General features: G+C 42.2%; 1 protein-coding gene across 1 annotated transcript in view; it reads left to right on the forward strand.

Moving 5' to 3' along the window:
• Nucleotides 1-22,875, forward strand: part of abca4a (ATP-binding cassette, sub-family A (ABC1), member 4a) — a 40,384-nt gene that overhangs the window by 6,518 nt on the left and 10,991 nt on the right. The window contains exons 8-30 of the mRNA XM_061713939.1: nt 1,892-1,981; nt 4,382-4,616; nt 5,925-6,064; nt 7,708-7,824; nt 10,240-10,437; nt 13,666-13,871; nt 13,944-14,120; nt 14,911-15,133; nt 15,744-15,965; nt 16,679-16,883; nt 16,971-17,048; nt 17,690-17,896; nt 18,331-18,508; nt 18,594-18,725; nt 18,881-19,020; nt 19,250-19,387; nt 19,510-19,688; nt 20,065-20,167; nt 20,466-20,671; nt 20,833-20,887; nt 21,062-21,142; nt 22,230-22,387; nt 22,617-22,741. Coding sequence (XP_061569923.1) covers nt 1,892-1,981; nt 4,382-4,616; nt 5,925-6,064; nt 7,708-7,824; nt 10,240-10,437; nt 13,666-13,871; nt 13,944-14,120; nt 14,911-15,133; nt 15,744-15,965; nt 16,679-16,883; nt 16,971-17,048; nt 17,690-17,896; nt 18,331-18,508; nt 18,594-18,725; nt 18,881-19,020; nt 19,250-19,387; nt 19,510-19,688; nt 20,065-20,167; nt 20,466-20,671; nt 20,833-20,887; nt 21,062-21,142; nt 22,230-22,387; nt 22,617-22,741 — 3,593 coding nt within the window. The remainder of the gene's footprint in view (nt 1-1,891; nt 1,982-4,381; nt 4,617-5,924; nt 6,065-7,707; nt 7,825-10,239; nt 10,438-13,665; nt 13,872-13,943; nt 14,121-14,910; nt 15,134-15,743; nt 15,966-16,678; nt 16,884-16,970; nt 17,049-17,689; nt 17,897-18,330; nt 18,509-18,593; nt 18,726-18,880; nt 19,021-19,249; nt 19,388-19,509; nt 19,689-20,064; nt 20,168-20,465; nt 20,672-20,832; nt 20,888-21,061; nt 21,143-22,229; nt 22,388-22,616; nt 22,742-22,875) is intronic.

Raw genomic sequence — 22,875 nt, forward strand, 5'->3', positions numbered from 1 at the left:
CTGTGTTTGGATATGACCCATTTGGGTTCTCGCCACGTTATGAACTTATTTGAAAAGGTTGTCAATGGAGTGAACATCGGCGAGAGCTGAGCCAAGTGCTGGCAGTGACCTGAAGCTGGCACGGAGCAGTGTCAGAGCTGGCAGCGTGTGGCGGGGCTAAAGTAGTTATCAGCCAATACCACGAAGAGCTCATTTGCTGCATCACAGATCGTTTATCAAGACTGTAAGAACGTTATAATGTGTCCAGCAGATATACTGCAAGAAAAGTAGAACTTTTTCAGTCACTCATGGTGTTATTTAAACAAAGAAACAAGAAAAGTTATGTTTTGTTACCTGCTGGTAACCAGAAACACCACTAATCAGTGAGGCATTACCTCATCCTTGTGCACATTTAATGTTTTGAGCCTGGTGTTTCACCACATGTCTACGGCGTGTGCTCACCGAGTCGTGCTCACACAGGCCTATCTCTGATCCCAAGTGTGTTTAAAGTCAGTTGACACAATGTATAAACAGGTGCTTGTGTTTTTACGAGGGCTGTGACTCAGGGCGGGGCAGCGGTTTCTCAGGGAAATGTAGGAAAAACATCAACAAGGTGTTAGTTATCCTCCAGTTGTGTTGAAATATAATTAAAAACAACTTCTCTCGCCTTCAGAAATCCACACTTTTTTAAAAAGAGAGAGGAATTGATTGAGTATTAATTTGCATTTGGTTAAATCACACCGGCTTTGTTTAGATGTAATTAGATTACCCTGTGGGCTTGCACACCTGCCCGATCATCTCCTGCGTACAAAGCGATCCAAACTGTTCCCGTCCGTGGATCCACACCAGTTTCTATCAGGGCAGATGCGTCCATCTCTACTCCCCTCTAACAGCCTAACTTATCCAACCAGACTTTTCTACACTCGCTCTCTCCGCAGGTGTTTGTCAGTATTTTGGCACCTTACATGTCTTTTCTTTTCATATTCATTTAGATTCCTCAGCACCTAATGCCTGGGTCTCTAATGGTTCTGTAGCGTCATTGTTGTTCCTCTTGTTTGAGACACTTTGGATACAAGTGTTTGCTAAATGAGTAACCATAGATTGAATACAGTGTTTCTGTATTTCAATACAAGACAACAGTAATTACTTCTAAAAAAAGAATGAGAGAGAGTTAATTATGGGCTAAAGACTAGATTAAAGAGTGTCCTGCAGCTCAGAGCAGCTAGAAGTAACACGGAGGACCTGTAAGCCAGGACGCATCGGCTGAGCAGACAGACTCAGCATCTTTCTATTATTAGCTAAGTGTAGGGACACTGCTGTGTTTAGTAGGCGCTGCACGCCAAGAGTAAACAAGAACCACTACAAGACAGACGACAACAGAGGCCGTCCTTTGACTCTTCGTCCAGGCACAATCCCATGGACGCGTGCCAACTGGGCTTTAGCGGCGCTGCCTGCGTCTGAGTCCCGCGTTGTTCTGTCTTAATGTCATTATTATTTTATGTTTGGTGGCTGGCGGCTGTCCAGTATGACCACAGCCTCCTGGATGTGGAGAAGTGTCCCGCTCATGCAGGGAGACAGAGATGTGAAAAGGGAAGGATGTTTGTGACGGCAGTCCGGTGTTGAGTGCTGCTTCCTGAACCTTTAGCCCGTGCTGAGCTTTCCAGCAGATGATAAATAAGACAGTCCTCAGGTAAAGATAAAGGCAAAGCAATAACACTTGATTGTGGCGGTCGTCTGGATGTTTTCACAGCGAAATATTGATTTACAACAGATCATATCGTTGAATGTCGTTTTTGGTTTATAAAGTGTTTTAGCATAAGGCTCCATGATTGAGAGATTTATGAGATTACACATTAATATTTTAAAGATTAACCTGTGTTTTCCCCTTTTTTTTCTTCTTTTTTTTTTTTAGCTTCCCCGCGTACTGGATAATTACTCCGATGGCATCAATATTCACTTCTGGGTTCGGGTCGTGTCTGCCATTTCAGACAAACTGGAAGAGGTAGGACCTGGCCGGAGCGGCCCCCGGTAGCTCCCTTTCAAAAGTTCACTGCTGCCTAATTTTAGCTGCCAGGAAACAGTTGCTTCCTCCCGCCTGAGATTTTACGCAAACAGACAGTAGGGGGATAACATTTAGTGCGTATAAGGAAGGCTAAATCCAGAGCAGGCCCATTCAGCCTAAAAAAACAGATAACTCATCATAATGGGACCATCCCGACGGGACGTATAAAAGAAGAAAAAACCCCTCAGACTGTGAGGTCAAGCTTCCAGTCGAGGGAAAGGTTGACTAAATGCTTCAGGTTACATAATGTGCGTCTTTGAGTTTCTCTCACTAACAATAAGTCTTTGAACATCATCCATGTTTTTATTACTCAAATGTCTTTGCCAAGTCAGCTTTTGCTTTGAAACTACGAGGTGATGTATGAGTGGACTAACATCAGCTTTTACAGAAACGTCAACTTCTAAAGCTTTTGTTTCTTGTGCAGCCTAGTCCAGCCTGCCTACACCATTAATATTTATGACAGAGTGGAAGTATTGTTTTGTTTGTTGTAGTTGTTTCCAAGGAATATTAATTGTAGTTGACAGTCTGACATCCTGCCGGCGAGACGCTCGTCTGTGAGGCTGCGCGGCCGAAGCGGAAGATTGGAACAATTCAGTCTTTTCTCTTCCTGCGAATCAGAAGTGGAAGATCCCCCTCGAATCCTCCAAAAACCTTCATGGAAATACACAGTCATGTGAAAAACAAAGGATACCCTCTTTTAAATCTAAGCCTTCATACATCAAGACAAAAAGAAAAACTGAAAAACAACAACAACCTGGTGCTTAAATAAGGGAAATACAACCCTTAGATAAGTGACAAGACTTGATATTTTACATTATGTAATGATTTATTTAATTAAAGCTAAGCCAAAATGACAAGACTGTGCAAGAAATAAAAACAACAAACAAAAGAAAAAAGCATGAGTGCGTCCTTGCTGCTTCCATAAAAATGATGTCAAGTACTATCAAGGTTCTGCTGATCAAATGCAGCTGATTAATTGATCATCAGCAGATGCGAGCATCATTATTTTTCTAGATTTATTAGATTTATTTTATTTGTCCCGTAGGGAGATTTGTCTTTATAAAAGCGTATGTTTGGTAATTTGCTGGTCTGAAGCATTTAAATCAACGTTAACACAATGCCAAGAAGGTAGGACATCAGCAATGATTATAGAAAAGCAACGGTTGGTCCTCATCAGTCTGGGAAGGGTTATAAGTTTGTTTCCTAATGATGGTGAAGAGAGAAAGGTGCAAGTCCACCGTAATGTCTGAAATGGCAATAAGTCTCGGAGCAACATAAAAGGGCTCCAACGACCTCAGTAAACATGTTAAATGTTAACTTTAATGACATTACAGTTAGAAAAAGACCACGTATGGCCAGTACTCGAGTTGTAAAAAAAAAATCAGGGGGGATGGTGGATTTTATCATATGGGGACAGATAATTTGTGCTGATTACAAATAATATAATATATTACAAATAATAGCAGTGACCAAAACACCTGCAGAAATACTGCAGGAATGACATAGCTGCAGTTAAATGCAGCCTTCTGTAAGCTTTAAATATCCACTGGGCTTACATCTAATACATCAAAACACTACAATAAAAAACAGTTTTCTGAATTATCAATATGACTCTGTCCTTCACAGGATAAGTAAAATGGATCACGGCAAAAACTCAAAATCATAACAAGAATATTTGTCTTATTTCTAGTTAAAATGTCTCATTTTAGTAAAAAAAATCTCATTACACTTAAAACAAGACTCATCACTGGAAAAAACGACAATTTTCACCTGTTTCAAGTCAATTTTCACTTGAAATAAGTAGAAAAATCTGCCAGTGGAATATATGGAAGATAAATCTTGTCCCACTGGCAGATTCTCCTACTTATTTCAAGTGAAAATGTACTTGAAACAGGTGAAAATTGTCAAATAAGTTCTTTTTCTGGTGATGACTAAATGTTGAAATAGCAGTAAAACCACATTCATTGATGAAATGACATAAGGGATGGAAAGGAAGGCTGGCAGTTTTACTGGGGGGATGATTTGGACCATTTTTATTTCAGGGGGGGATGCCATCCCCCCTGAAATAAATTGCTTGTTTGGAGGAGTTACCAGGACAAAGTGTCTGAAAAGCTAGTGGCAGCATTAGATTGAAAGTTGCATTTGATAAAAAAAATGACTTTAAGACTTATAAGAACAAAGTGGTTTGTTTGTTCATAACGCAACAGTAAAGCTTCTTTGGCGATTTCATCTATAATAAAGTTATATCACGGCCTATGAACAAAATGTTGTAGTTTTTGAAGATGAACTCATGTTTCTCTTTTCTTACTGCAGATCTGTTGTCTCTTCTTATCTCTGCAGCTGTTCAACAGAAACAGCTTCAGGGAGTTCATGGAGGTCATGACTCCCCTCTTCCAGAAGGATCTGTCTTTCAGGCAGGTGATGGCTGCCGCCTCCAGGCTGGTATGTGGCTACACCGAAGGGGCTTTTTCCCGAGTCACCTCCTTTAACTGGTACGAGGACAACAACTACAAAGCCTTCCTGGGGATCGGCAGCGGGAGGCCGAAGAGTGACTACGTGTATGACAACAGCACCAGTGAGTTGATCACATAATGACATAATGGAGCAGATCAAAGGGCGGGCAAAGCTTCTTGAGACAATATCATTTTGTACCCCAGAGGGACTGCAGTGCTGCAGAAAGTAGTAGAAACACTAGAATGAGAGCAAGGATTTGAGAAATAACAATATAGATCTAAATTCATAGTTCTTCAATAAAGTCTGTCTTTCATATCTAGGTTTTTTTTGATGAGCATGATGACAACCAGTCCAGTTGTGTTTTTTTTTTGTTGAAAAATCTGTTTATTGGCATTTTTGTTGAGAACATCATGTACAAGTTACGTGTTAAGAAACTTCACATAATAAATCCCCGCCGCCTCACCCTCACCACCCCATGTTCTCAGATCCTCTAAAGGAAATACAACAACAATAAATAGTTAAATGAGTAAATAACTGAATTAAGAAGGAAAGAAAGCAAAGAAATATAGAAAAAGAGAAAGAAAAATGTTATAATAGTACTAATATATAGAACCGCTATGGTCACAGTCACCAGAACCAGAGTTCACCTGCAGACATGCAGACGAAGGTACCCGTTAGGGCTGGGCGATATATCGAGATTTTAATATATTGATATATTTTCAAACGCGATATGGTACGAGACAATATCGTTTATATATCGATTTAAATTTTTTTTTTTTTTTTTTTTTTATGATTTTGATATAGCTTATTTTGTGACAAATTGACTTGAATGTTTTATTTGAGATTTGCACAAATGTTTGGTTATTTGCACAACTGTCAACCTCAGTGGAAAAGTCTGCCTGTTACTGTCTACATTGTATTAATTGCACAGTGTATTTTAATTTAATTGTTATGCAGGAAAGGGATATTTGTTTTATTTTATTCAAGAATCGAGATATGACTTTTGGTCCATATTGCCCAGCCCTAGTACCCGTCTTATGATTGCATGGAATTGGGCCGTACCAGGGTCTGATCAGGAGGGGTCCCAGTTTGTGACAGCAGTGAGATTGTCAAAATATATAAGAAAGGGCAACCAAACCTTTTTAAATTTGTCCTTATTACCCCTCAGAGTGAATTTGATCTTCTCCAATTTTAGGTGAAACATGATGTCTCTCACCCACCTGACATGTGAGGGAGGTTTTGAGCTCTTCCAGTTCAACAGTATTTGGCGTCGGGCCAGCAAAGTAGTAAAGGCCACCACATTATACATGTTTAATGGCCATAGTCCAGTTGTGTTTTGACCAGTCAAACCGTTTTAGGTATTGTTGACTTGGTTAGCTGAAATTGCGGCGGTGGTCATGTATATCCGTCATGTATATCCTATATCCAGCTCCGTTCTGCAACGACCTGATGAGGGACCTGGAGTCGCATCCCGCCACCAGGCTTGTGTGGCACTCCGTGAAGCCGATGCTGATGGGACGGATCCTGTACGCGCCAGACTCCCCGGCTGTCAGGCAGGTCATACGAAATGTAAGTAACAGAGATGTCTGGAGTCAAACCTTTTACACGTCACCTAGTCAAAGTCTAATCCCGGGCAAGTGATTGAGTAGATAATAGTGGATGAAAATGTAAGAATGTATCTGAAAATCAAATCAAACGAACACGATGTGACAGGTCGCCACCCAAAGATCCTTCCTGTCACACAATGACATCCATATCTTTGTTTTTCTTCAGCGCTGGTGAGCCTGACACGGTGAACAATGCAACCCCCACCCCCCCCCCCAAAAAAGGGAATCGGTTTTCCCCAAGTCATGTCCAGCCCTTTGTATGTAGATGTAGATAAGTGCTAGTGAAAGCCCTGAAGTGGGGGCTGCAGTCATGGATGGCTCGGTCGCAATGGAGGAACACAAGCCCATCGGCTGCGGCGACTGCTGCACAGTCGGCTGGCGCCGCGGCCTTGTCCAGAGCTACGTCTGTCCTTAAAACATGTGTGCTCACACACACAAAGAGACGTGCACGCTGGTGTTTTTCCTCTGAGTCAGCCTTTAGTGACCTCCTTCTTTTCCTCTTGCCCTCAGATGGGATCCTAATTGCTCAAAGAAAGTAATGACCGGAGGGTTAATCCATCCCTCTGCAGAAGTAATAACATAGCCTCTATAGGTTCTTTGTCGTCGTGCTCTCAAGCTGCACAACAATGTATTTCAAGTGAAGAACCGTGCTTTGAAACATATGTTGTCGTGTTTTATGTGAGTGCTCTTGTGTAATATTGAGGTATGCGGGTCTTAGCCAGATGCTTAAGTTTAAGTGTTCCCACGGTTTAGTCATGAAGATCTGAATTAAGGCATTAAAATGAAAACATCTAACAGTTTTAGTATGAAAGTCCGACTAAAATACTATAAAGTCACATATATATAATGTATGTGTTCATTGTCTCATTGTATTTATTGCAATAACTGTAGAAACACATTTGCAAAGCTGGGCCCACAACACTCCGCACCACCTTCCCTCCTTCACTTTGACAAATTCACCTTAAGGAATCCTGGAGTTCCCATCTCCTCTCCTTTTGACTGCTGTTTTGAACCGTTTCGTGGAACCAGGAAGCTCTAACTTGTGGGAACCTCACTGGGATTCACTGAGCCGGCTGAATGCATTCAGCCACTTGTCACCAACGGCCTCCATTGTCACCCCGGCTGCATTGTCCCCATTGTCACCCAAAATCAGACACACACAAGAGGAAGGCGTTTAATTGGGTGTACTCTTGAGTACTTTTATCCCCCACTGCACATGACTGAATGCTGAAGTAGCCAGCCTTGGGTATGCGCCATACAAAGCACTGTACACATCCAGGGTTTGAACGATAAGCGTGCAGTAAATATTTGACCATTTGGCAATGAGTGCATTTGTTGCTGGTTATCTGTAAAGGCCCGCGGGAATACTTTGTGTGAGAATGTGCGTGTTGTCTTTGCAAAGCTTGTTTTCACAGCAATTAATGTGGGAATGGTATGTAGCAGGAGATTAGGAGATCCGTGACTGTGTGTATGAGAATCCAGGACTTTCATGTGCACGTGTTGAGTCACTGTTTTCCCCAACATGTTATGTTGTGAAAAGTGGGAGAATGCAAAATGTTTGTATCTACATATCTTACTATACTTTGACGTGGATCTCTGCCACAGGCAAACACTACATTTGAGGAGCTGGAGAGGCTGAGGACGATGGGGAAGGCCTGGGAGGAGGTAGCGCCGCAGATTTGGGCTTTTTTCCAAGATGGAATCCAAGTCAGGATGATCCGGGTAAGGCAGCAGCGCAGCGGGACGACATAAATTAATGGTTCGGACGTCTCATTACATGCACAAGCACTACTGTTATGTGAAACATGCACTGCACATGATGATCTGTTCTGTTGTTCCTATTCAGCACACTTCCAATGCCCTACAATTACCTCTTTGAAAGAGCTGATAAACGATGTTTTATGCTGAGCTTTTTCCTGGCTAATTTTTTCTGAAGTCTCAGGAATTTCCTGCTTGAATACGAAAGCTTATCTCACCATAATATACCATCTCTTTTCCCTTTAATATGTATCCCTCTCTTTGTAACACTGCCCATCCTCCAGTCTAATTTATTTCTGCTTCAGTTTAAGTTACAGTTACTCATTTAGCAGACGTTTTTATCCAAAGCGACTTACAAGAACAGCCATCCAGCTAGAGTGCAGTTAGAGAGCCTGGCGTTAAGTGCTGTGTCAAGTGCACAGTAGATATGTAGAGGAAGTGAATGAAGAAAAGTTAGACATGTTAGGGTATTAGAGAAGGAGAGATGCATCTTCAAGAGTTCCCTGGAGGTAGAGAGGGATTCCTCTCTTCCTCTCTTCCAACAGCGACTGGCTCATTCTGCCAGCGTGGAACCACAGATGAGGACAGTCTGGATGTGCTTGAGTATTGGCGTAAACGTGCTGTATGACGTTCAGTAGATGAAAGTAATGATCTGGAAGCAGTTTAAATAACTGGGTGAAGACCCAGAAGTCACTTTGTGGGCAAGCATTAGGGACTTGAGGTTTATTTAGGCCCCCAAGGTTAACCGGTGGAGTGTGATGTGAGCACTGTTTGGTTGGTTGAACATCAGACATGTTGCTGCACTTTGTACCATTGGTAGAGGTTTATCTGTGAATGACAGGAGACCCAGAATCAGAGGATTGCAGTAAACTACGGCTTAAATCAAGAGTTTTTGTGGCATATTAGAATGGATAGGGTCTGATATTTCTGATGCTAAATCACGCAGAGTAAGTTTGAAATATAGATGCCGCATGGTTGGAGAAGGACAACTGGTCATCCATCAGGACAATAGGTTTCTCACAACCTTGGTGGGACAGAAGCGATTTGGGCATTGATGTTGTTATATATAGACCGGTTGGCTGGGATCACCAACAGTTCAGTCTTTTAGAGGTTTAGCTGGAGATGGTTTTCCTTCATTCATGCAGATGTCCTCGCTGCAACAGAGCTTGTACATTACTGTTCAAGGAATGTCATTTCACCAAATCTCTGTGCAATTATCTGTCCATTCTGTGCAACATCTATTTACTCTTCTATAGACAAGTCTGGTTCCATCTATTCATATATAATCTTATATATAGAATATTTTTCTATACTATACATACTTCTGAGAACTTGTATGTCGTAGTATTTTCTGACCTCTATTTTATAGGTTTTGCATTCCTATATACTTTTTTATATTTTTCATATATTTTTATACTCACTCGGGTGTATATTGTATAAGATGATGCACCTCGAGCTGAGAATAGTTGATCATCTCTGAGTAAATCAGCAAAACGGGCTGCTGATAGCTGTCGCCTTCCTGGTGAAAAAGAGGCAACGTTGCTGGTTTGAAGGTGGAAAATAGTTTCTGTGTCTCTGGGCTTGGAATTGTACACATTTATTTTACACATTAAGACAGTAGTGAAGTCAGCCTGTTGTCACCTAAAGAACATATCCAGGTTTTAAGGACTGAGGTCTCAGCAGGACTAAGAAAGACTTGTCCAGCTTTTATCTTCAGTGGACTGGACCAATGTAACGCTGTTCTCCTGGGTCTCCCCAAGCGCTGCGGCCCAGTCCTCACTAAGACCAAGAGAGTGGACCATACAACTCCAGGATTTAGGTCTTTACATCGGCTTCCTGTCTGTCGCAGAGTAGATGATAAAATCCTGCTGTTGGTTTATAAATCTGAATGGTCTCGGACCCAAACACATTTCTGATCTCCTGGTCCATTATGAACCAACCAGAACCCTCAGGTCGTCAGCGCAACGCCTACTTTCTGTACCCAAAGATACAACCAAACACAGTGTGGCAGCATTGAGATGTTATGCTCCTCACCTGTGGAACAAACTCCCAGAATGCATCAGGGCTGCTGAAACTCTCAGTTGCTTTAAGTGAAAGGTAAAAACCTTTTTATTTACTGCAGCATTTCAGTAATCCATCATAATGCACTGGTTGAGGCGGGTTGGAGCTCGTTCAGTGTGGAGGAGAGAGCTTTAGTGGCGTTGTTGACCTCAAGTGAGGAAAATGTGCTGAGTGGAGAGAGCAGAGGCGACCACTTCAGATAAGTGAGATGGAGTGGACTTTTAGTCTTGTATCTTCTCTTAATCCTTTTAAAAAAATAAGATTTTTCCTCTAAGTGGTTGGATAAATTCTAATGTTATACCTTTATGTTTGTTTCAGGATACCATCAACAATCCATCTGTGATGGATTTCATCGACAGGAGTCTGGAAGATGCACCTTTCTTCTCCAAACACTTCCTGAACTTCCTGCACAATGGCCCACCAGAGAACCGTCCATATGACATGCCTAACTTTGACTGGCGGGACGTCTTCCGCCTCATCGACCGGGTCATCCGGATGCTCAATCAGTACGGAGAAGTAAGTCCTGCAGGATTTATTAAAGGAGAACTGTTTTTTTTTTCATAATCGCCTTCCTCTTGAAGAAGGCGATTATAACTGTCAGACAAATGTATATCAGCTTGAGGTTGATTCACTCTGCCCTGTCACGACTTTGTAACATCCCCCAACAGAAGTATCACACTGTAAAAAAATCATTTTAAGGTTCTTCTGCTCTTATTTGGGGCATCGTTTCCCAATCTTGCAGCATATAGCCTCTTGTTCTCTAAGATTTGTGGCCTGTTACGAGGGCACATCGTATCAGGCCTTTCTCTATCCAGAAATTAGCTCTGAACATGAGTCTGGTGGACCAGGAAGTGCAACTTGACCATCACAGGTCCTGTGAACCTGTGGCTGCTGATTGTTTGAACACGTTTGAGGAGTCAGGAGAAAATAGCTTAAATATGATAAATATTGTGTGAAACTTTCATAGTGTTTTAACTTCTCATCTCCAAACTGTAAAACATTAAAAAAAAAACAACAACAAACAATTATTGAAAAGAATATATAATCATTAATGTGATGCCTTTTTAGTATTCATAAGAATAAAGATTAGTGCCTGCTGTAGAAAGTGTCAGATTTATTATTTCAAATGTTTTTACTCTCATCCCTGAGGACTTTACCAGTAACAATCTTTACTTTTCACTTCCCATTTCAAATGTAAAGTTGAAGCAAAGGCTCATTCATGAAATAATCCTGATTTCAATACCCTGGTCAGCTAAGCACTTTGCACTGAGCCCCACTTCTCATCATTAGATTTAGATCGAGTGTCTTCTGCCTCTGTAAATTGTTCGGCTATCAACATGTGTGAAAGTCGACCCAGGTGGGCATGAGGCAGCAGTAAAAGCAGGTTGTCCGCTCGCTTTTGTTCAGCCGTGATTGAGTGTTGGTTAAAAACATCACATACCATTTCTTGCGGAGACCCTCCACGTTTGTGGACGCCAATTCATCTGAAACAAAATGGAAACGGCCCCTTTCCATCCAAAGGCTAATGGGGATGAGAGGCTTATTGCAATGGGGGGTAACACGGGGTGTACTGGGGGCAAGGCTGGGTAGACGGTCGCTGCACTTTGTTTTTGTCCAAGTTGAAGCTTACAGCACTTGAGTGTGACAGGGTTACTGGGAACGACGGAGGCCGATTAGATACAGCTGTCACTCCGTCCACTGTTCTTTATAAAGAGGCAACAATGACCGTGAGCTTGATGGTTGGCCGGCTCACGTTGGTGGCACGGATGTGCATCGTACCACCGCTCCACGGGGGGCTTGCAGGGGTCCCGTCAGCGAATGCTTCAGTAAATAAAGGGACGGTCTTTTAGGTGGAAATCACTGACTGGTCATGTTCGGTTATAAAGTGTGAAAGTGCCTGCATTTGGGCTGTATGGATTTAGTTGGCACAGCAAATTGCATTTGTACGTTCTGGGTTTGTACTTTGAGGGGTAAATAACTGTTTTGGAAGGACTCCCTTTGGACCCGAGCCCTCCTTATTTGCATTAGTTTACAGTGAATGGCTATATCAGACACGCTTTTCAGGGAGAAGACAAGCCCTTCTGCAAATGTGAGAGGGTCTTTGAGTTTCTGGCCAGCGCTGGTATTTCTGGGCTTTTCACATTTCTGGCCGTGTGACAGGAATAGCTCAAAGGACGGCAGCGTTACCTGGTTAGTCGGTCCAGCGCTTTAGTCGAGGCTGGACTATCTCAACAACTATGAGATGGTTCCTCATTAAATGTCAATATTATTGGTAACGGAAGGATAAATCTGAGATGACTTCATTGCCTTTTTGGTTTTTCATTTCCTTTAAAATTAATTGAACCATTTTACAGACTATAAGCAGATTGAATGGTTGATTTTGGAACATCGATGAAATGTTTTATGGGATGTCGTGATTTTTCTTTTACTGTTCCCAATGGTTTTTTTTTGTACAAAACCTTCACATATAAGATATTTTGTAAGTTGCATAAATCAGTTGACAATGTTATTGAATTTTAGCTCCACAAAACAAATGAACCAAGAAACATCACACCTGCTGAATGTCAGTATGTTAGCGTTGTCATTCTTTCTGGAAGGTGTTTAACGTTATTAAACACCTTCCAGGTGTTTAATAACGTAAGTGCAAAAGCCCTATTGTATCTGTAGGGGATGTTATCCTCGTGGTTTTTCTCGTTTTTATGTTTTTTCTTCCAACGAAATAAGGGCCTTTTTGCCCCCCTAAACGTGCCCCAAAAGTCACCAAATTTTGCACGCAAGCCAGGCCTGGTGATAAATTTGATATTTCATGGTTTGCATTAATGGGCGTGGCAAAATGGCTCAACAGCGCCCCCTAGAAAACTTTTTGCCTCAAGCCCCACAATACGGTTTGACGTACATGCACGAAAATCGGTACACACTTGTATCATGTCTCAACTTAAAGAAAAGTATCTTAGCGCCATGGCCGAAACCGAACAGGAAGTTATTTTGAATTAATCGTGTAATTTTGGCGCAATTTATGCCACTTCTTCGGCCGTTAATTCAGCCCGAACCGTAACGTACACCCAGGTGTGTTATACATCAAAATATGCGTCTCCATCCTGCGACGACGCGCATTACTTTTCTCAGTCAAAAGCGTTACTGTGGCGACGATAGAGGCCAAAAAGCGCGCGTCCCCTTCATCTGATTGGTCGATATTTGATAGTTCCTATTCTCTGCCATATTTTTTTTAATGGTTTCACATAAAGAGTCATGGGTGGTGTCATTGGACTTAGTTTTGAGTCCTTGATCTTTATGGGTGACAATTGCACGCGCAAGGGCCCGTTCATCGCTGCTTGCAGCTTTAATTTTTCTTTGTACCTCTCTCAGTAAACTACCTCATACTGTGCAATATTCCCCATGCATAATGTGCAATATTCCTTAATTCATCTATGTGCAATATTCCTCCCATCCAGTCAAGTGCAATATTCTTCCACTTATTCATGTACATTATTATTATTCTCTCATTCACTCATTTTTTTATAGTGTGTATGTATATATATATATATATATATATATATTTATGTCTAATGTTTCCCATTTTGTTGTTTACAGTCTTGACTTGTTTACATAGTTTTTGCATGTATGCATTTTTACGGAGCTCCTGCCTAATCTCATTGTACCAGTATTGTACCAGTATAATGATAATAAAGGCTTTCTATTCTATTCTATTTCTATTCTCTCTTTCGTTCATCCTTCATCTCCCAGTGTATCGTCCTCGATAAGTTCACGGCTCTGCCTGACGAGGACGCCGTTACCCATCGTGCCTTACATCTGTTGGAGGACGGCAAGTTCTGGGCAGGCCTCGTCTTTATGAACATGTATTCTTGGACTACTAATGTTCCGCCTCACATGAAGTTCAAAATCCGCATGGATATCGACACCGTGGAGCGCACCAATAAAGTCAAAGACAGGTCAGGCTCAGACCTTAAGTAGAAACAGTGCGTCAGAGTTGGGAAGATGCTAAACATGCGTGTATTTCTTAGGTACTGGGACCCTGGACCCAGGGCTGATCCAATGGACGACTTGCGCTACGTTTGGGGCGGCTTCGCTTACCTGCAGGACATCATAGAGCACGGGATCATCAAGACTCAGACAGGAAAGGAGTGGCCTCTGGGTGTCTACCTGCAGCAGATACCCTACCCTTGTTATGTGGATGATCTGTGAGTGGAAACATAATCTAGATCGGGGGTCGGCAACCTGCGGCTCAAGAGCCGCATGTGGCTCTTTAGTGCCGCCCTAGTGGCTCCTGGAGCTTTTTCAGAAAATGTTTGACCTTTTTTTTCATTTTTTCTTCTTTTTTTCTTTTCTTTTTTTCTCTTTTTTTTCATTTTTTTCTCTTTTTTTCTCTTTTTTTTCTTTTTTCTTTTTTTTTTCTTTTTTTCCTTTTTTTCCTATTTTTTCTTAATTTTTCCTTTCCTTTTTAATCTCGACATTTCGACTTTTTTCTCGAAATTTTGACTTTCTTCTTGACATTTTGACTTTTTTCTCGAGATTGTACTTCAACATTAATCTCAACATTTCGACTTTTTTCTCGATATTCGAACATTTCGACTTTTTTCACGAAATTTTGACTTTTTTCTCTACATTTCGACTTGTTTCTCAAAATTGTACTTCAACATTAATCTCGACATTTCAACTTTTTTTTCGACATTTTGACTTTTTTCTCGAAGTGTATAATGAAAAAAAAATCTTCCCCCAGTTCTAACTAATATAGATACATGCAGCATGTGTTGCCTTCATTCTAAGGCTGATACAAGACTTTTCATTTTTTGCGGCTCCAGACATATTTGTTTTTTGTGTTTTTGGTCCAATACGGCTCTTTCAACATTTTGGGTTGCCGACCCTTGATCTAGATCAAAGTTAGATCATATATAACTGAGATGAACACATTTCTGGTTCCGTGTGTCAGTGAGCAGGTTCTTCAGGTGTCTCTCTCTCTCCTCCGTGTAGCTTCATGCTGACCCTGAACCGCTGTTTCCCCATCTTCATGGTCCTGGCCTGGGTCTACTCTGTATCCATGGTGGTGAAGAGCATCGTTCTGGAGAAGGAGCTGCGCTTGAAGGAGACCCTGAAGGGCATGGGGGTCACCAACGGTGTCATTTGGTCTACTTGGTTTATTGAAAGCTTTATCATGATGGGCACCAGCACAGCTCTTCTCACAGTCATCATCATGGTAAGAAAACAATAACAAATTCAACAAATATGTACATTCTCTCACATAAACCTGACAAGCAATACATGAGATATGATCTTCTATTACTTTATCAGAGATCTCTGCTCCACCTGTTCTTGTTCAAGCTAACTTTTCAACGAATAAATGTCAAGAAACTGTCCGTTTTTGTTGTGAATCATTACTCTTTCTCCTTGAAATAATCAGTTGCTAAAAAAAGAGTTCACAGCAGATACTTGCCCTGTAAATAATTAATAGGATGATTGTAGATAGCATGACATCATGAGAATTGTGTCAGTGGAAGGATCCTGCAGGATTTGCAGGAATGGACTCGGCAATGATTAACAGCTGGTAATACCTCACAGATTGTGATGAGGGCTCATGCGTCCTCTTGTGGAAGGATTTCCTACCTAAATCATTCAAAATGTGTGAAAGCTGTGGACTTGTGAATTCTGCTCAACATACTAAGGTTACTAAAATCCCATAAAGATCCAGTTTTCACATTTCAAACAGTGCTGAATACAAGCACACTGAAGACTCTTTGCAAAAAGATGGTGTCATGATTAAATATTCCAGGTAACTAAAATGATAATTGTCTCTCTCTTATCTCCAGGGAGGGAGAGTACTGAACTACAGCAATCCCGTCATCCTTTTCCTCTTTCTGCTCACCTTCACCACGGCTACCATCATGCAATGCTTCCTGCTGAGTGTCTTCTTCAACCAGGCCAACCTGGCTGCGGCTTGCTGCGGCATCGTTTACTTCACCCTTTATCTTCCACACATCTTCTGCTTCGCTTGGCAAGACCACATCACCAAAGACATGAAGATCCTGGTGGTGAGTCTCCGTAACCGAAGCACGCCAACATTTAATCAGTTGGTATCAGTACTCGAGTTGTAAAAAAAAATATCAGGGTGGATGGTGGATTTTATCATATGGGGACAGATAATTTGTGCTGATTACAAATAATATAATATATTACAAATAATAGCAGTGACCAAAACACCTGCAGAAATACTGCAGGAATGACATAGCAGCAGTTAAATGCAGCTTTCTGTAAGCTTTAAATATCCACTGGGCTTACATCAAATACATCAAAACACAACAATAAAAAACAGTTTTCTGAACTTATCAATATGACTCTGTCCTTCACAGGATAAGTAACATGGATCACTGCAAAAACTCAAAATCTTAACAAGAATATTTGTCTTATTTCTAATTAAAATGTCTCATTTTAGTAAAAAAATCGAATTACACTTAAAACAAGACTCATCACTGGAAAAAACAACAATTTTCACCAGTTTCAAGTAGATTTTCACTTAAAATAAGTTGAAAAATCTGCATGTGGAACAAGATTTTTTTGCTTGTAATAAGAAGATAAATCTTGTCCCACTGGCAGATTTTCCTACTTATTTCAAGTGAAAATTTCCTTGAAACAGGTGAAAATTGTCAAATAATTGTCAATTCGAGTACTGGTTGTAATCACAAAACAGAGCAGATTATCTGAATAGGCTGAACAAATCTGATGCTGCAACTGCCTCCTGCTGCAGAGTCTGCTGTCCCAAGTGGCCTTCGGCTTCGGTACAGAGTATTTATCCCGGTACGAGGAGCAGGGCATGGGTCTCCAGTGGGATAACATCCGGACCAGCCCCCTGGAGGGAGACGAGTTCTCCTTCCTCACCTCCATTTGCATGTTGGGCCTGGACACGGTGCTGTACGGCGTTGTGGCCTGGTACCTGGACAATGTCTTTCCAGGTTAGTGTGCCAGAAAGAAATAAAGGGTCTGATTACATCCTAAAACGCACAAAATGCTAACATGTTACATTTTTATTGTCCTCACAGGACAATATGGAATTGGCCGCCCATTTTATTTCCCCTTCCTGCCTTGTTATTGGCTCAACAGTGTGGCTCCAGCTTCAGGTGAACTTACCACGTTATGGTTTCTATATTTGCTTTAGGCTTTTTAAATGTTATTATTAGTGATGCACCGATTGTTCAGTAACCGAAATTGTTCGGCCGAAAATGGCAAAAAAACACTTTCGGTGTTCGGTGGAATAAGTGGGGAAAAAAAACGAACAATTAATAATGGCGTTGTAATATAAGGAAATAGACTGGCTGCTCCCGTAACTGTTGCACCACACAAACATAAATTGTTTGAATTTTACCTAACATTCACCACGAGGTGGAACCAAAACAACATAATGCTGGGAAATTAAAAAATGTTCAGTTTTTTATGTTCAATTAATATTTTCTACCTTGTAATTTTGTAAAATATTTTTTTCTTTGAAAAGCATGCCTAAATCAAATTTATTTGAATTATGCAATGTTGAAAAAATTGGCAAAATAAATGAAAAACTGCGAAGAACCATGTTCGGTATTGTTCGGTATTCGGCCAAGTGTTTATTATTATTTTCAGTTTCGGTTTCGGCCACAAATTTTCATTTCGGTGCATCACTAGTTATTATCATCTTTATCAACGCTAATTGTAATACCAGACTGGACTTTGTGTCATGACATTTGTCATCTTGTTGAGAGACTAATTTGAGCCCAATTTTCCGAAGGGATTGACAACATTGCGTCTGATAAAAAAGGCTTCGATAACCTGGCAAAAAAGGAACAAGTGGAGGTGCAGAAACAAGAGGAGGAAAATGCTGAGAAGGAAAACTCCCAAGCCAAGGATGCCATCCCCTCATGCGAGCACCACGATGAGCGCGAGAGGCTGGGGAAGGAGGACCAGTCTGAAGATGAGAGAAGCCACGAGAACGATGGTACAGTAATTACTCTTTCATCAGGGTCAAGGCTCACCAGCATATTTCACCTCCAATTAATGAAGTTATTAAATAGAAACACACTCCCGATCTCAGTGCAGGCTGGATGTCTTTCTCAGAGCTTTCTGTCCCAGCTGAGATTGATTGTGTGGGAACTCAGTGTCCTTGTGCGTGTTTGCTCTTGCCAGCATATGTGAACACACACAGTCCACCTCTCAGTTTCATGCTCAGTTAATGAGTGACATTAGATTTTTCTTTACACTGCACTGCATTCCTGTCACCTGATGTCATGCTTCACTCCCTCATCAACATTTGGTAGAATAAATACACTTCTACTACTTTTTCCAAGAACGTGATTGAGAGTATTCAAAATGATGTAATCGTGTTCCCCACTGCTGCAGAAACAAAAGCAATGTTATTTATTATCTCTGCAGAGCACTCCTTCTTTGAAGGAGAGCCAGAAGATCTGGTGAAGGGAGTTTGTGTCCAAGACCTGGTCAAAGTGTTCAGCAGTTGCTCCCCACCGGCCGTCGATGGGCTCAGCATCAATTTCTACGAGAGCCAGATCACCGCCCTCCTCGGCCACAACGGAGCTGGAAAGACCACCACCATGTCCGTAACACGTTGTTGTACGAGCAGGCTTCCTCAAATGCAGTGAAGAGTGAAGGTGTAAAAGTCCATGTTCTCCTTCTCACAGGTCCATCTTGACTGGCATGTTCCCTCCCACCTCGGGGACGGCCACCATTTATGGCAAGGACATCCGCACGGACATGGACAGCATCCGGCTGTCTCTGGGCATGTGCCCTCAACACAACATCCTCTTTCAGCAGTATGCAGACCTCAGATTCAATCAAACTACGCATCAGAGTGTCCCCACACTTAACTTCGCACAGCTGAGAAATTATTAGGGCTTTGTGGTGCACATGCAGATTTACGGTTACACCTGGAGCGATGTCTCCTCAGCTGTGTCTGGTTTTGTTTCAGCATGACCGTGGCGGAGCATATTCTCTTCTACTCGCTGCTGAAGGGCAGCCCGGCGGCCGAGGCTCAGGAGGAAGTGGAGAACATGCTGCAGGACCTGGGCCTTCCTCACAAGAGAGATGAGCTGGTTCAGAACCTCTCAGGTCTGTTTGAATGCACACTTAGGACACCGTTGTATTAATGCTCGCTTTTTTGCAAACTGAAACCACACTGGTTTACCTGCCATTGTTTATGTAATAATTGCTCGGGGGTCATGTTCTGGGTCTCTGGAAAGCGCCTAGAGACAACTTCTGTTGTAATAGACGCTATATAAAGTAAAATTAAATTGAATTGGTATGAGGACCATCAATACCTTATGCTGTTCCTATGTAGGGGGCATGCAGAGGAAGCTGTCAGTGGCCCTGGCTTTTGTTGGTGGAGCCAAGGTGGTGATCCTGGATGAGCCCACCTCTGGGGTGGACCCATACTCCCGGCGCTCAATCTGGGACCTCCTGCTCAAGTACCGCACAGGTAACGCAGACAACCGTGGTCATGCTTGTCATGAAGCATGATTGAGCTCATGAGGCACATTTTACCCTCTACATTCTTCTATTTGTCCTCCTCTTATCATCCCTCCCTTGCCCGTTTTGCAGGGCGCACGGTGATCATGTCCACCCACCACATGGATGAGGCGGACCTGCTGAGCGACCGGGTGGCGATCATCTCTCAGGGTCGCCTCTACTGCTGTGGATCCCCCATATTCCTCAAGAACTGTTTTGGTGCAGGCTTCTACCTCACGCTCGTACGCCGCATGAAGCACGACGCCCTCAAGGTGGGCTCAGTGTAGATGAGGTGCTTCTTTCTGCAGGGCTTTGGAAAATGAAAGGATCATTTCAGGATGAAGGTTGATTTATGCTGCTGGCAGACTGGTTAGTGGGATAGATGTTATAGGGTGAGAAGGGTCACCCACATCAAAACCCGTGCACGCTCACGCTGGCTTCCATATAGAAACACTAGTTAAGAGTCTGATCAAAGCTCCACAGAGTCACACCCACATTCTCTGTTGTGTCCCCGGTACGTAGCCTGTGAGCACAGCGGAGAAATCAAAGACATGAAAGATTAAATTATGAAATAATTATAAATTATGATTATAATTGTTTTGTTTGTTGTTGTTTTGAAATGCTCTCTGGTGTCGTGTTTCCCTGCAGCCCGGCTGTGACTGCACGCAGGACTGCTCCTGTCAATGCTCCAAGTGTTCCAAGTTTAAAGCGGATCAGGAGGAGAGTCAGGTCACAGACAGACAGATGGAGGGTACGAATGTCACATCAATACTATGATTGTAGCTATCAACTTGAGTGTGACAGATTGCAGTTGGTCTCCTCACTGTACCTGCTGTTAACACACCACAACTCAGATGGAAAGACCTGCAGTCTTGCTTTTATATGCTAAATGTTTGGAAAATGTCTCTCAGCTGATTTATTTCACATGTACAAATATGAATATGAATAATTTGCCAAAAATAGATGCAGGAAATGAAAGCAGGCGTCTTGAAAACATCTTGAACAGCTGTGAAAGTGTAAATGTGACTAGTTGTTCCTCCCGTCTCCAGGTAACATGGACAGCATCGTAGCCTTGGTCCACCACCACGTGCCGCAGGCTCGTCTCATCGAGACCATCGGCCAGGAGCTGACGTTCCTGCTGCCCAACCGGAACTTCCAGCCCAGAGCCTACGCCAGCCTGTTCAGGGAGCTGGAGGAGACGCTGGTGGACATCGGCCTCAGCAGCTTCGGCGTGTCCGACACGTCTCTGGAGGAGGTGCGTGGAAACTGGAAATTGATCCAAACAAATGGATCAATTTTGGATTGAAGGCAGAAGAGAACATAAGAGTTTTGTTTAGGCAGCCAGTCATATGTTAATTATGTTTATAAAGACCTCTAGATAGCTCCGAGACCTGACAATAACCCATTTTCTTTCAGATATTTCTAAAAGTCACTGCAGACGGAAATGCAACCAGCAAGAAATTCATCCAAGGTACATAAAAGGAGGAAAACAGCACAACTTTTTGTAGAACCTCATTCTAACTTCCCCGTCTCTTCCTGTTAACTTATTGTGTTTGATTGTGTTGTTCTCATTGTTGTCCCGTCTTATCTGTTTATCCCTGATCATGTACGTTATGTCCCTCGTATCATTCTTCAACCCTCCAAGGGATAAAAGCCTTACAAAAGATTTCGCGAGCTAGTTTCTTTGGATCCAACAGAGCTGCTGTTGATGTGGAAGCACCCAAAGGTGACGGTGGCTTTCAGGCTCGTTGCTCCTGGCAACTGTTGCCGTTGTGGGACAAACACACCTGAACACTTTTATTTTAGTTTATTTTAGTTTCCAATGAGAAACAATGGATGGTTCCAACAGTTGGAGGGTTGCCTATGACAGCAAACCTGTTTATTAAGCACAAATACCGCACTGGTGTTAGTGTGGTTCAGCCCAGAGTAGAACCTGGATAACAAAACATCACAGGCTGACACCTGCACTCACGGACAAATGTGTTGGTATCCTCCCATTAAATAAAGAAAAGGCCACCAAGGTCACTGAAATAACCTGAAACTCACAAACGTAACAATTAATGATGAACATTACCGATTGAAAATCAGACATTGCGTTTGAATTGTGGTTCTGTAGAATCATCAAAAAATATAGAGCTTGTGAACCGGCCTGGACTAATTATTTTGTGCCACTATAAAAAGGCTGAAAGTGATTTGACCGTAGTGACGTATTAAACCAGAACAACTTCCAACAATAAAGGTCAACGTGAAGGTCAAGGTATGTCAGTGTCAGATCGTTCAGTTACCGTTGTGGGTTTCTCTTTCTGTGATGGTACAGTGCCGACACATTTGTCCATGTGTGGAGTTCTATACCACTGAAATGCTAGTATTTATTTATTTATATATATATTTATTTATTCATTTACTAGTAATCTGGGCCATGGCAACCATTAGCCCCGTTTTAACTTTTTTGCTAAGCTAATTAGCACCCAACACATCAAATTTTACTTTAAAAATGTTTAAAGCTATAAAGATGATAAAAGAGCTCTATTAATCATATTAGAGAATTGAATATACTCTGGTCAAGTGTTTTTCCTGACAACAGCATATTGCAGCTTTGCAACTAAAATAGTAAAATTTTTGCGGCTTATGCTCGTAGCATCATGGGAGCACAACTGCATCACTGCAACGCTGTTAGAGTTACTGGCAAATATGTTCTGATCGTAGCGCACAGTAGACGATACGCTGTAGTAGCTGGCCACGTTTTCTTAGTTAGCTTTGGTGCAGCTGGCACGAGCGAGTCCACACCGACCTGACGTGATCTGTTCTGTCAGAGACGAACGGCCGGGGCCCGGGAGACGTCTCGGAGGACGGTGCGGGGAGGGGGTCGTACCAGGTCCGAGGCCTCAGTCTCACAATCAAGCAGTTCTTTGCCCTGCTGATCAAGAGGTGGCATCACGCCACGCGCTCCTACAAAGACTTCATCGCCCAGGTGATTGTCATGAGTCTAACACACCACAGCAACATCACTAACCTTCATAGCCTTGCTTATTACTTGGTAACATTTTACATTTAATTTAGGCTAGATATGTATATTTAATCACTGAAAAATATCTCAGTGATGTGCACATTTGTGCACATTTCATCCCACGTGGTCGAGTGCTACAGATGTATTTATTATTCTCTACATCTGATTGCATTTGTGTCTTTGTTTCTGATAGATTGTGCTTCCAGCCAGCTTTGTTTTCCTGGCACTGACGTTCACGCTCATCGTCCCACCGTTTGGAGAGTACCCCAGCCTGACCCTGTCCCCCTGGATGTACGGCCGACAGTACACCTTCTTCAGGTGGGCATCCGCTCTGCTTTTAAAGTCTCATGAGGAGACTTGTGACAGCTGTAAAAGCTTTATTTAGTTCAAATGAAGTGATATGACATAAAATAATTGTAAAATTTCTGAAATTATATAATTGAATCATCCTT

This window comes from Cololabis saira, chromosome 22 (assembly GCF_033807715.1).
Source record: "Cololabis saira isolate AMF1-May2022 chromosome 22, fColSai1.1, whole genome shotgun sequence".
Lineage (NCBI taxonomy): Eukaryota > Metazoa > Chordata > Actinopteri > Beloniformes > Belonidae > Cololabis > Cololabis saira.